The sequence below is a fragment of the Acanthochromis polyacanthus genome, chromosome 24, assembly GCF_021347895.1.
Source record: "Acanthochromis polyacanthus isolate Apoly-LR-REF ecotype Palm Island chromosome 24, KAUST_Apoly_ChrSc, whole genome shotgun sequence".
NCBI classification, from domain to species: Eukaryota; Metazoa; Chordata; class Actinopteri; family Pomacentridae; genus Acanthochromis; species Acanthochromis polyacanthus.
Window position 1 is genome coordinate 5,339,768 of NC_067136.1, and position 13,006 is coordinate 5,352,773.

The 13,006-nt window shown below is 41.4% G+C and overlaps 1 protein-coding gene and 1 long non-coding RNA gene across 19 annotated transcripts in view; both read right to left on the reverse strand.

Moving 5' to 3' along the window:
* Positions 1-1,878: 1,878 nt before the first annotated feature.
* On the reverse strand, positions 1,879-5,075 carry LOC127532568 (uncharacterized). 18 transcript variants are annotated; one of them, XR_007940055.1, is made up of 5 exons: positions 4,975-5,069; positions 4,201-4,266; positions 3,275-3,340; positions 3,012-3,077; positions 1,879-1,989 (listed from the first exon to the last, which is right to left on the reverse strand). It is a non-coding gene; the product is annotated as an uncharacterized LOC127532568 (long non-coding RNA). The 18 variants fall into 18 exon arrangements; XR_007940054.1 differs by lacking the exon at positions 4,975-5,069 and adding an exon at positions 4,811-4,905; XR_007940064.1 differs by lacking the exon at positions 4,975-5,069 and adding an exon at positions 4,811-4,905 and having other exon boundaries at positions 3,242-3,340.
* Positions 5,076-6,863: 1,788 nt separating this feature from the next.
* The window catches only part of eif4e2rs1 (eukaryotic translation initiation factor 4E family member 2 related sequence 1), a 34,760-nt gene continuing 28,617 nt past the window's right edge, over positions 6,864-13,006 (reverse strand). Inside the window, exon 7 of the mRNA XM_051944406.1 lies at positions 6,864-7,114. Coding sequence (XP_051800366.1) covers positions 7,075-7,114 — 40 coding nt within the window. The 3' untranslated portion in view covers positions 6,864-7,074. The remainder of the gene's footprint in view (positions 7,115-13,006) is intronic.

Genomic DNA, 13,006 nt, shown 5'->3' on the forward strand with positions numbered 1-13,006 from the left:
TTCCATAACCTATAAAACATGGACTCATGTTCTGTCCATAACCCATAAAACATGGACTCATGTTTCTGTCCATAACCCGTAAAACATGGACTCATGTTCTGTCCATAACCCATAAAACATGGACTCATGTTTCTGTCCATAACCCATGAAACATGGACTCATGTTCTGTCCATAACCGTAAAACATGGACTCATGTTCTGTCCATAAACCCATAAAATATGGACTCATGTTCTGTCCATAACCCGTAAAACATGGACTCAGTTCTGTCCATAACCCATAAACATGGACTCATGTTCTGTCCATAACCCGTAAAACATGGACTCATGTTCTGTCCATAACCCATAAAACATGGACTCATGTTCTGTCCATAACCCATAAAAATGGACTCATGTTCTGTCCATAACCCATAAAACATGGACTCATGTTCTGTCCATAACCCATAAACATGGACTCATGTTCTGTCCATAACCCATAAAACATGGACTCATGTTCTGTCCATAACCATAAAACATGGACTCATGTTCTGTCCATAACCTCATAAAAATGGACTCATGTTCTGTCCATAACCCATAAAACATGGACTCATGTTCTGTCCATAACCCCATAAAAACATGGACTCATGTTCTGTCCATAACCCATAAAACATGGACTCATGTTCTGGTCCATAACCAATAAAACATGGACTCATGTTCTGTCCATAACCCGTAAAACATGGACTCATGTCTGTCCATAACTCGTAAAACATGGACTCCATGTTCTGTCCATAACCCTATAAAACATGGACTCATGTTCTGTCCATAACCCCCGTAAAACATGGACTCATGTTTCTGTCCATAACCATAAACATGGACTCATGTTCTGTCATAACCCGTAAACATGGACTCATGTTCTGTCCATAACCCATAAAACATGGACCTCATGTTCTGTCCATAACCTATAAAACATGGACTCATGTTCTGTCCATACCCATAAAACAATGGACTCATGTTCTGTCCATAACCCATAAAATATGGACTCATGTTCTGTCCATAACCGTAAAACATGGACTCATGTTCTGTCCATAACCCGTAAAACATGGACTCATGTTCCTGTCCATAACCCGTAAAAACATGGACTCATGTTCTGTCCATAACCATAAAACATGGACTCATGTTCTGTCCATAACCTAAAACATGGACTCATGTTCTGGTCCATAACCCGTAAAACCTGGACTCATGTTCTGTCCATAACCCGTAAAACATGGACTCATGTTCTGTCCATAACCCATAAAACATGGACTCATGTTCTGTCCATAACCCATAAAACATGGACTCATGTTCTGTCCATAACCCATAAAACAATGGACTCATGTTCTGTCCAATAACCTATAAAACATGGACTCATGTTCTGTCCATAACCCATAAAACATGGACTCGTGTTCTGTCCATACCCATAAAAACATGGACTCATGTTCTGTCATAACCCATAAACATGGACTCGTGTTCTGTCCATAACCCTAAAACATGGACTCATGTTCGTCCATAACCCATAAAATATGGACTCATGTTCTGTCCATAACCATAAAACATGGACTCATGTTCTGTCCATAACCCATAAAACATGGACTCATGTTCTGTCCATAACCCGTAAAACATGGACTCATGTTCTGTCCATAACCCTAAAACATGGACTCATGTTCTGTCCAAACCCGATAAAACATGGACTCATGTTCTGTCCATAACCCATAAAACATGGACTCATGTTCTGTCCAAACCCATAAAAAATGGACTCATGTTCTGTCCATAACCTATAAAACATGGACTCATGTTCTGTCCCATAACCGTAAAACATGGACTCATGTTCTGTCCATAACCCGTAAAACATGGACTCATGTTCTGTTCTGTCCATAACCCATAAAACATGGACTCATGTTCTGTCCATAACCTATAAAACATGGACTCATGTTCTGTCCATAACCCATAAAACATGGACTCATGTTCTGTCCATAACCTATAAAACATGGACTCATGTTCTGTCCATAACCCATAAAACATGGACTCATGTTCTGTCCATAACCCATAAAAACATGGGACTCATGTTCTGTCCATAACCCATAAAACATGGACTCATGTTTCTGTCCATAACCCGTAAAACATGGACTCATGTTCTGTCCATAACCATAAAACAGGACTCATGTTCTGTCCATAACCTATAAAACATGGCCATCGTTTCTGTCCATAACCCATAAAACATGGACTCATGTTCTGTCCATAACCATAAAACAATGGACTCATGTTCTGTCCATAACCCTATAAAACATGGACTCATGTTCTGTCCATAACCATAAAACAGGACTCATGTTCTGGTCCATAACCCGTAAAACATGGACTCATGTTCTGTCCATAACCTATAAAACATGGACTCATGTTCTGTCCATAACCCGTAAAACATGGACTCATGTTCTGTCCATAACCCGTAAACATGGACTCATGTTCTGTCCATAACCTATAAAACATGGACTCATGTTCTGTCCATAAACCCGTAAAAACATGGACTCATGTTCTGTCCATTAACCGTAAAACATGGACTCATGTTCTGTCATACCATGAAACATGGACTCATGTTCTGTCCATAACCTATAAAACATGGACTCATGTTCTGTCCATAACCCGTAAAACATGGACTCATGTTCTGTCCATAACCCATAAAAACATGGACTCATGTTCTGTCCATAACCCATAAAACATGGACTCATGTTCCTGTCCATAACCTATAAAACATGGACTCATGTTCTGTCCATAACCCATAAAACATGGACTCATGTTCTGTCCATAACCGTAAAACATGGACTCATGTTCTGTCCATAACCCGTAAAAACATGGACTCATGTTCTGTCCATAACCCGTAAAACATGGACTCATGTTCTGTCCATAACCCATAAAACATGGACTTCGTGTTCTGTCCATAACCCAGAAACATGGACTCATGTTCTGTCCATAACTAAAAACATGGACTCATGTTCTGTCCATAACCCGTAAAACATGGACTCATGTTCTGTCCATAACCCATAAAACATGGACTCATGTTCTGTCCATAACCTATAAAACATGGACTCATGTTCTGTCCATAATCTATAAACATGGACTCATGTTCTGTCCATAACCCGTAAAACATGGACTCATGTTCTGTCCATAACCTATAAAACAATGGACTCATGTTCTGTCATAACCCGTAAAACATGGACTCATGTTCTGTCCATAACCCGTAAAATATGGACTCATGTTCTGTCCATAACCTATAAAACATGGACTCATGTTCTGTCCATAACCCGTAAAACATGGACTCATGTTCTGTCCATAACCTATAAAACATGGACTCATGTTCTGTCCATAACCCGTTAAACATGGACTCATGTTCTGTCCCATAACCTATAAAACATGGACTCATGTTCTGTCCATAATCATAAAACATGGACTCATGTTCTGTCCATAACCTATAAAACATGGACTCATGTTCTGTCCAATAACCATAAAACATGGACTCATGTTCTGTCCATAACCTATAAAACATGACTCTGTTCTGTCCATAACCCGTAAAAACATGGACTCATGTCTGTCCATAACCCGTAAAACATGGACTCATGTTCTGTCCATAACCTATAAAACATGGACTCATGTTCTGTCCATAACCCATAAAAACATGGACTCATGTTCTGTCCATAACCCATAAAACATGGACTCATGTTCTGTCCCCATAACCTATAAAACATGGACTCATGTTCTGTCCATAACCTATAAAACATGGACTCATGTTCTGTCCATAACCTATAAACATGGACTCATGTTCTGTCCATAACTCGTAAAAACATGGACTCATGTTCTGTCCATAACCTATAAACATGGATCATGTCTGTCCATAACCTATAAAACATGGACTCATGTTCTGTCCATAACCTATAAACATGGACTCATGTTCTGTCCATAACCCGTAAAAACATGGACTCATGTTCTGTCCATAACCTATAAAACATGGACTCATGTTCTTGTCCATAACCCGTAAAACATGGGACTCATGTTCTGTCCATAACCGTAAAACATGGACTCATGTTCTGTCCATTAACCCGTAAAACATGGGACTCATGTTCTGTCCATAACCTATAAACATGGACTCATGTTTCTGTCCATAAACCCGTAAAACATGGACTCATGTTCTGTCCATAACCTATAAAACATGGACTCATGTTCTGTCCATAACCTATAAAACATGGACTCATGTTCTGTCCATAACCTATAAAACATGGACTCATGTTCTGTCCATAACCCTTAAAACATGGACTCATGTTCTGTCCATAACCTATAAAACATGGACTCATGTTCTGTCCATAACCCGTAAAACATGGACTCATGTTTGTCCATAACCGTAAAATATGGACTTCATGTTCTTCCATAACCTATAAAACATGGACTCATGTTCTGTCCATAACCCGTTAAAACATGGACTCATGTTCTGTCCATAACCGTAAAACATGGACTCATGTTCTGTCCATAACCCGTAAACATGGACTCATGTTCTGTCCATAACCTAAAAACATGGACTCATGTTCTGTCCATAGATCATACGTAAAACATGGACTCATGTTCTGTCCCATAACCCTTATTAAACATGGACTCATGTTCTCTGTTCCATAACCCGTAAAAACATGGACTCATGTTCTGTCCCATAACCCGTAAATATTGGTACTCATGTTCTGTCCATAACCCGTAAAACATGGACTTCTATGTTCTGCTCCATAACCCTATTAAAAACATGGACTCATGTTTCTGTCACATACCTATAAAACATGGACTCATGTTCTGTCCATAACCTATAAAACATGGACTCATGTTCTGTCCATAACCCGTAAAACATGGACTCATGTTCTGTCCATAACTATAAAACATGGACTCATGTTCTGTCCATAACCCGTAAAACATGGACTCATGTTCTGTCCATAACCTATAAAACATGGACTCATGTTCTGTCCATAACCTATAAAACATGGACTCATGTTCTGTCCATAACCCGTAAAACATGGACTCATGTTCTGTCCATAACCCTAAAACATGGACTCATGTTCTAAAAACATGGACTCATTGTTCTGTCCATGAACCCGTAAAACATGGACTCATGTTCTGTCCATAACCTATAAAACATGGACTTCATGTTCTGTCCATAACCTATAAAACATGGACTCATGTTCTGTCCATAAACCTATAAAACATGGACTCATGTTCTGTCCGTAACTCATAAAACACTCAGAAATGATGAAGACATCTGTATATTTTAGCTAAAACCACTAGAAGTATGTAACATTCAGTATCCTGTACTTTCAAAAAAGACAGATATTCTTGAATTGTAAAGAAAATAAGGCTTACTGTCTGACAAACATAAAGTACATATACTAGTTTCATAACGGAGCTTCATTCTGTCCGAAACCCAAACAGGGAGTTCAGGTCCTCTAACCAGCTGTTTCTGGAAGCCCCTAGGGTCAGGTTTAAACACTGGGGGGATCAAGCCTTTTCAGTTTACTGGGCCAAGACTCTGGAACAAACTGCCCCCTGACATTCACACCATCACTGACTTTGGCTTGTTTAGGGCACGGCTAAAAACATATCTTTTCAGACTGGCTTTTAATACACAGTAATGTGGTGACATTTTATTCCGTTTTATCTAATTTTATTTTCCTGATATGCTCTGTTGTTGCTTTCTGTTCATCTGCGTTTATTTCTTATTTTAATGTTTGTTTTTAACTGGAAAGTACTTTGGTCACCATGAGTGTTGTAAAGTGCTCTATAAATAAACTTTGATTGATTGATTGATTGATAAAGCAGGAGTATACATCATTTAAACTAGTTAAAATGAAAACTAAAGTCACTTAAAGAATTAAATAAACGTCAGGCTTTGCTTTGAAAAACATCAGCTGACTTATAAGCAGCACTAATAAAGAGGTGAATATTGCATATGTGCAGTAATGCCTGGTTCTCCTCTGGTAGCTGTTCTTCTGTAAGACTCCTCCACCCATGTCTCCCTTTATTCACTGCTTCTGATCCTTCCTGTTCCTCCCATCTCCCTCACACTCATCTCCATTTCATCCACTGGTTCGTTGCACTGTTGTTCATCAAGTTTTACATCAAATTAGATTTCTTGTTCCGTTTTAAATGTTTTGTTTTGTTCTTATCAGTTTCATGCATGCATTTGTCGTCTCCACTAACTTTCTTCCTCTCAGTAGATCTCATATTTTCTTGTTTTATTGTCTCATTCCTCAACATGTTTAAACAGTATTTAACAGTAGCTCATTGTCCTCCCCAGGCTCAAAGGTTGAAGTTCTACCACACTAGAACAAAGGACTTCAGGTTCCTCATGCTGTATCTTGGAAGGAGACAAATCAAACTGGCCAACCTCTGACTTGAAGACACTCGTTCTTTTCTGGATCCATCACCCTCCTCTGGTCAGCAGCAACTGGCTTCTTTCCCACCTACTCAGACCGAGGTCTTTCCTCTGGACGGATTGACTCCACCATGGTTTCAACCTGTCCAGAGGAGAGAAACTGGTGTCCACCTGAAAGGACCAAAACTGTCAGGAGAATTCTCCAGAGGGGTCCTGACTTCTCCACATTATTCTCAGAGTCGTCTCTCTAGTCAAAGTTCTACTGTCAGTAGGAACCACCTGAACAGAGTAAGGAGGAGGAGCAGCTTCAAACAGACACATAAAGTACTGGATAATACAGTAATAACATGATAAACATGAGCTAACGTCCTGGTATCCCAGTTCTCTACAGGCTGGTAGGACTGCTGTGTGAAATCAGATACCATCATTTTATAACAACAACCCACAACCAGCAGCACTCACCTGGAGAATTCAAAGCTTTATTTACACCAACACACATACAGACTGATCACTAATCAATCACTGATCAACATCAATAACCAGCTTCAGTCCAGTCACTGTAATGACACACACACACACACACACACACACACACACACACACACACACACACACACACACACACACACACACACACTCTCTGAGGTGATGCTGAGTCCTGATTGGTCCTCAGAGGGAGATCTTGGTGTTCCTGAAGCTTGAGTTGTCCCTGAAACAGAACATGGAGAACGTTAGTATCCCAGATCAATACTGATCGATAATGATCAATACTGGTCGATAATGATCAATAACTGATCAATAACTGATCAATACTGGTCAATCATGATCAATACTGATCAATAAAGCACACCCAGAGCAGACTTCAGTGGTTGGTGCAGAGTCCAAATACTCCACCAGGTCCTGGTCCTCCAGAATCCTTCAAGACTCACATGATGGGCAGGAAGAGGACCAGGATTCAGCCCAGACCTGGACCCCCTACTGGACCTCAGAACACAGGGTGAGGACCAGGATCCAGCCCAGACCTGGACCCCCTACTGGACCTCAGACTACAGGATGAGGACCAGGATTCACCCAGACCAGACTGTAGACCATGAGATCCTATACTAGACCTCATCTCAGACCACAAGGGGACCTGGAGGAGCAGAGTGGATCTACTGGGTTCCAGACTCCATTAGGACAGGAACCTCTAGGAGAGCAATGACTTCCACCATCTATCCACCTGATCAACTGGTTCTCATTACTGGACTCCAGAATATTCTAAAGCTAAAGGTCGGCAACTTGAGAGACTTGACAGAAAAACTGGTCTCAGTATTCAGACAGAAATGTACAAAAACCACATCATACTTTACAGGGACTCCATTTAAAACACAAACCACTACTGTTCCAGTGTAACTTCTGCTAATGAAGGAACACAAAGTCACTGGTCTTCATGTTTAACACCATCACCAACCCCAGGACTCTCTCCATCCTCCCCTTTACACAGCCTCCTTCCACAACTCCATCGTGTTCTTGTTCTCGACAAAACTCCAGAGAATCCACCAGAACCTTGGTTCAAACCCTCACCTCAGCATCTCAGCAGACTTCCATCAGGGTTCTCGCCAGCGCATTTCAGCGTAACGGGCCGTTACGCTCAGTTTAAAAGATTACGCTGTGATTAGGGCCGCTACGCCAGCGCATTTCAAAGATTACGCTGTTGTTATGAGAGTGTGTGGCTCCGTCATGAGAGAGGGAGAGGGAGAGAGAGCAGCGTGTGTGTGGGAGGGAGGGGGAGAGCGAGATGTCCAAGCGACCTTGAATGCAGCCCGAGACGGCAGTCGGTAGAGGTGGAGAGGTGTGTAGTTCTGGGTTGGACGGTACTTGCGGTTCAGCCGCTGTTTATAGACAATAAAGGCTGCAGTGTTCTTCCATACGGCTGGGCTCCTGTGTCTTTGCCTCTACGGCTGCTGAGGAAGTGAAGGGGGTTAACCCCGGGCTTCCTGACCACGGGCCGAACAGGAAGGGTTAACACTGTGATTAGGGCCGCTGCGCTGTTATTTTGACAGATAACGCCATGTGTGTTTGTTTTAAATCGACTGGGTGCCTATCGAGGTTAATTTATGTCTCCCCACCTCAGCCGTACTTTCCTGTCGATTGACCCGTTCCCGTCTATTGCGCATGCTCACATGCGCGTTCCCGTCTATTGCGCACGTGCAGGAGGACCTGCTGTTACGCTGAAAAAAAATCCTGGTGAGAACCCTGTTCCATCCATCCATTCATCCTCCTCCTTCCAGCTCCCTAATCTCTGAAATCACAGAACTTATCCAGAAATCCATCCTCATATCTACTGGACCTCCTCCCTTCACACCTGGTCTAAGCCTGCCTCAGTAACACCACCTGGTGAACCTACTACCACCTACATACCATCACCTGGTCTACCTACTACCACCTACCAAACACCACCTGGTCTACCAACTACCAACTACCACCTACCACACATCACCTGGTCTACCTACTACCACCTGGGTCATTCCGTGTGGTTTCACCAGATGGTGGTTGCCGCACCATTTTCAAATTAGTCCTAATTTGCATGCCATTAGATAGTCAAAAAAGTACTTTCTATGCAAAATTGTAGGCCTGTAGCTCAAATAGTTTGAGTTGTGGGGGTCTGAAATTTTCAGAATTTGGGCTATAGAAAGCCTCGCCAGCGTTTTTTGCATCTTTAAGTGGTTATTTCTCAGCCTCTAGACATACCAGAGAGCTGTGAGTTGGTAAACAAGGCCTCTGCATGTAGCTAGTGCCCCACAAACATCCCCAGGTGTTTCCCTACACTCTGCAGGCTGTGGGGGCTTGCTAAAAAAGCTAAAAATGAAGAGACACCTACTCACGAGTGGAGTTTGGGACCTTGAAAGTACTAGAAATACTGCACAGAAGTGTTCCAACACCCCTGGGTTCCATTCTACACAAACTTGTGTGATAACTTAGCAAACTGGAGCTTTCTTGGTACCTCAGTTTGGAAAATATGAGCTCCCAAAGTTGGACGAGATTTTTAATTGGCTATTTTTGGTGTCAAAAATCTCAGTGTGGGACAGGTACCAGAGACCCCAAATTTTTCTACAAGACAGTTCCATCTGTCTTCTATCACTGTACAAAAAAGCAGCAGGGTTATATTTGTAGTTACTGAGATATTCTTACTCAAAATGGCATGGGTAATGTCAAAATCGTTTTTTGCTTTTCACTACTTTAAATTGGGATACAAGTATTAGTAGTCATTCCAATGGAAGTATTATGTGTGTTTTGTTCTTTGTTAAAGGTGACTACCTTCAAAAAGTATAATGCCCTTTTTGTGTCACAAGGTCTAGTTTAGAGCCATACCTGTAGATATCATGACATGTTGACACCCATTTGCAATGCATACATGTAATTATAACATACACATCCAAATTACATGTACTAACGTGAATTCAGGGAGCTCTGTAGTAGTTTATGGTTGATTAATTTAAAAATACAACAATAATGTTGAATTTTACAGTATCAGTGCAGTGGGATTAAACATGTTAAATTTAATTGTACAATGTCATGTTACAAGCAAAAGAACCTAAACCTAAGTTATAAGTTATAACTTAGGTATACCTCAGTTACAACTTATTTATACCTAAGTTATACCATTACACTTTTTGAAGGTAGTCACCTTTAACAACTAACATTTCAAAAAGAACAAAATATACATAATACTACCATTGGAATGACTACTAATACTTGTATCCCAATTTAAAGTAGTGAAAAGCAAAAAACGATTTTGACATTACCCATACCATTTTGAGTAAGAATATCTCAGTAACTACAAATATAACCCTGCTGCTTTTTTGTACAGTGATAGAAGACAGATGGAACTGTCTTGTAGAAAAATTTGGGGTCTCTGGTACCTGTCCCACATTGAGATTTTTGCCCCCCAAAATAGCCAATTTAAAATCTCGTCCAACTTTGGGAGCTCATATTTTCCAAACTGAGGTACCTAGAAAGCTCCAGTTTGCTAAGTTATCACACAAGTTTGTGTAGAATGGAACCCAGGGGTGTTAGAACACTTCTGTGCAGTATTTCTAGTACTTTTAAAGTCCCAAACTCCACTCGTGAGTAGGTGTCTCTTCATTTTTAGCATTTTTAGCAAGCCCCCACAGCCTGCAGAGTGTAGGGAAACACCTGGGGATGTTTGTGGGGCACTAGCTACATGCAGAGGCCTTGTTTACCAACTCACAGCTCTCTGGTATGTCTAGAGGCTGAGAAATAACCACTTAAAGATGCAAAAAACACTGGAAAGGCTTTTTATAGCCCAAATTCTGAAAATTTCAGACCCCCACAACTCAGAAACTATTTGAGCTACAGGCCTACAATTTTGCATAGGAAGTACTTTTTTGACTATCTAATGGTATACAAATCTAGGACTAATTTGAAAATGGTGCAGCAACACCCCCAAGGAATATCTGGTCATTTCACCTGGAATGACCCACCTACCAAACATCACCTGGTCTGTCTACTACCACCTACCAAACATCACCTGGTCTACCTACTACCACCTACCAAACATCACCTGGTCTACCTACTACCACCTACCAAGCATCACCTGGTCTGCGTACTACCACCTACCAAACATCACCTGGTCTACCTACTACCACCTACCAAACATTACCTGGTCTACCTACTACCACCTACCACCTACCAAACATCACCTGGTCTACCTACTACCACCTACCCAACGTCACCTGGTCTGCCTACTACCACCTACCCAACGTCACCTGGTCTGCCTACTACCACCTACCAAACATCACCTGGTCTGTCTACTACCGCCTACCAAACATCATCATCACCTGGTCTGTCTACTACCACCTACCAAACATCATCATCAGCTGGTCTGCCTACTACCACCTACCAAACACCACCTGGTCTGCCTACTACCACCTACCAAACACCACCTGGTCTGCCGACTACCACCTACCAAACATCAGCATCACCTGGTCTACCTACTACCACCTACCAAACATCACCATCACCTGGTCTGTCCACTACCACCTACCAACATCACCTGGTCTGTCTACTACCACCTACCAAACATCATCATCACCTGGTCTGTTGACTACCACCTACCAAACATCAACATCACCTGGTCCGTCTACAACCACCTACCAAACATCATCATCACCTGGTCTGTCTGCTACCACCTCCCAAACATCACCTGGTCTACCTACTACCACCTACCAAACATCACCATCACCTGGTCTGTTGACTACCACCTCCCAAACATCCCCTGGTCTGTCTGCTACCACCTCCCAAACATCACCTGGTCTACCTATTACCATGTAGAAGCCCATAACGTAATAACGACCCATAACGTAATAAAAAGTCCTGAACCTATAACGTATTAACTTTTGACCATTAACGTAATAACTTATTACGTTATTGGCCGGTTATTACGTTATGGGCCTGATGCAAAAAAAAACTTTGAAAATGTAATAACTGAACAGATAATGTAATAACCAGCCAAGAGTGTAATACATTTGCCCTTTTTGACAATGTTATAGGCAAATAACATAATAGCTGACCATAATAGCGTATAGCATATCAGTTAGTGCCTCAAAAAAGTACTCATTCTTGTCATGAAAAATGCAATCTTTATTAAAACTCTGTAACAGTTGTTTCTTAAATCTACTATATTTGTTATGGCTTGTATAACAAATAAATAACAAAATTGAATTTTGGTCTCAACAACTTTAGATCCTGAACTGAACAATAGAACAATAGAACTGAACATATTTAACCTGAGCACAAAAATAATTAGGATTACTGTTCCCTTTTCTTCCATTTAAACATAAAAAAAATCTAATTCAAATTATTTTTGAAAAAACACACCAACTTTTCTTTAGCAAACAGCTCTTAAAGACCACTGCTGCGTCAAGCAGCCCTTTACAGTAAAAAAACAAACACACACACAGACCAACTAATAATGGTCCTCACTTCTTCCAAAAGATGTCCTTGATTTTGTAGTGGCCAAATGCCACATGGCTTAGCAAAATCCAGGCTTTCATCCATCTTTTGTCTTTTCCAAACAGCTCTTTAAGACGGGCACTGAGAAAACTGTTGTGTCCAGAAGCCCTGTAGAGTTTCATAACACTAATGGAAGAATCGTCGTTTTTGTCAAGTTCCAAATCTTCTGCAAGTCTCTCTCTGATGTAAACTTGGGGATGATATGGCGCAGCTAGGTCGCGGAACAAGGCTGAGACTCGATTGAATGTTCCCAACATGGACTTGTCTTGACTGAGAGCACAGGCAATTATTCTTGATAGGATTTCTATGGGCAAATTCGGAGAGTTATCGGATGACGTGGTGAGTGATGCAGGCAAATTGTTGGTCACAGATTGAACTTGAACATCAGGCACAGTGCTGGGTTCAGTGTTGGAGAGAGAGCCATCTTCAATTTCAGACTGAAGGCTGGGTTCAGTGTCAGACATAGGGCCAGCTTCAGACTGAGAGCCATCTTCATTGTCAGACAGGAGGCAGATACCAGTGTTGGACTGAGGGCAGGGTTCAGTATCAGACATGGGCTCAGGTTGAATGTCAGACATAGGGCCAG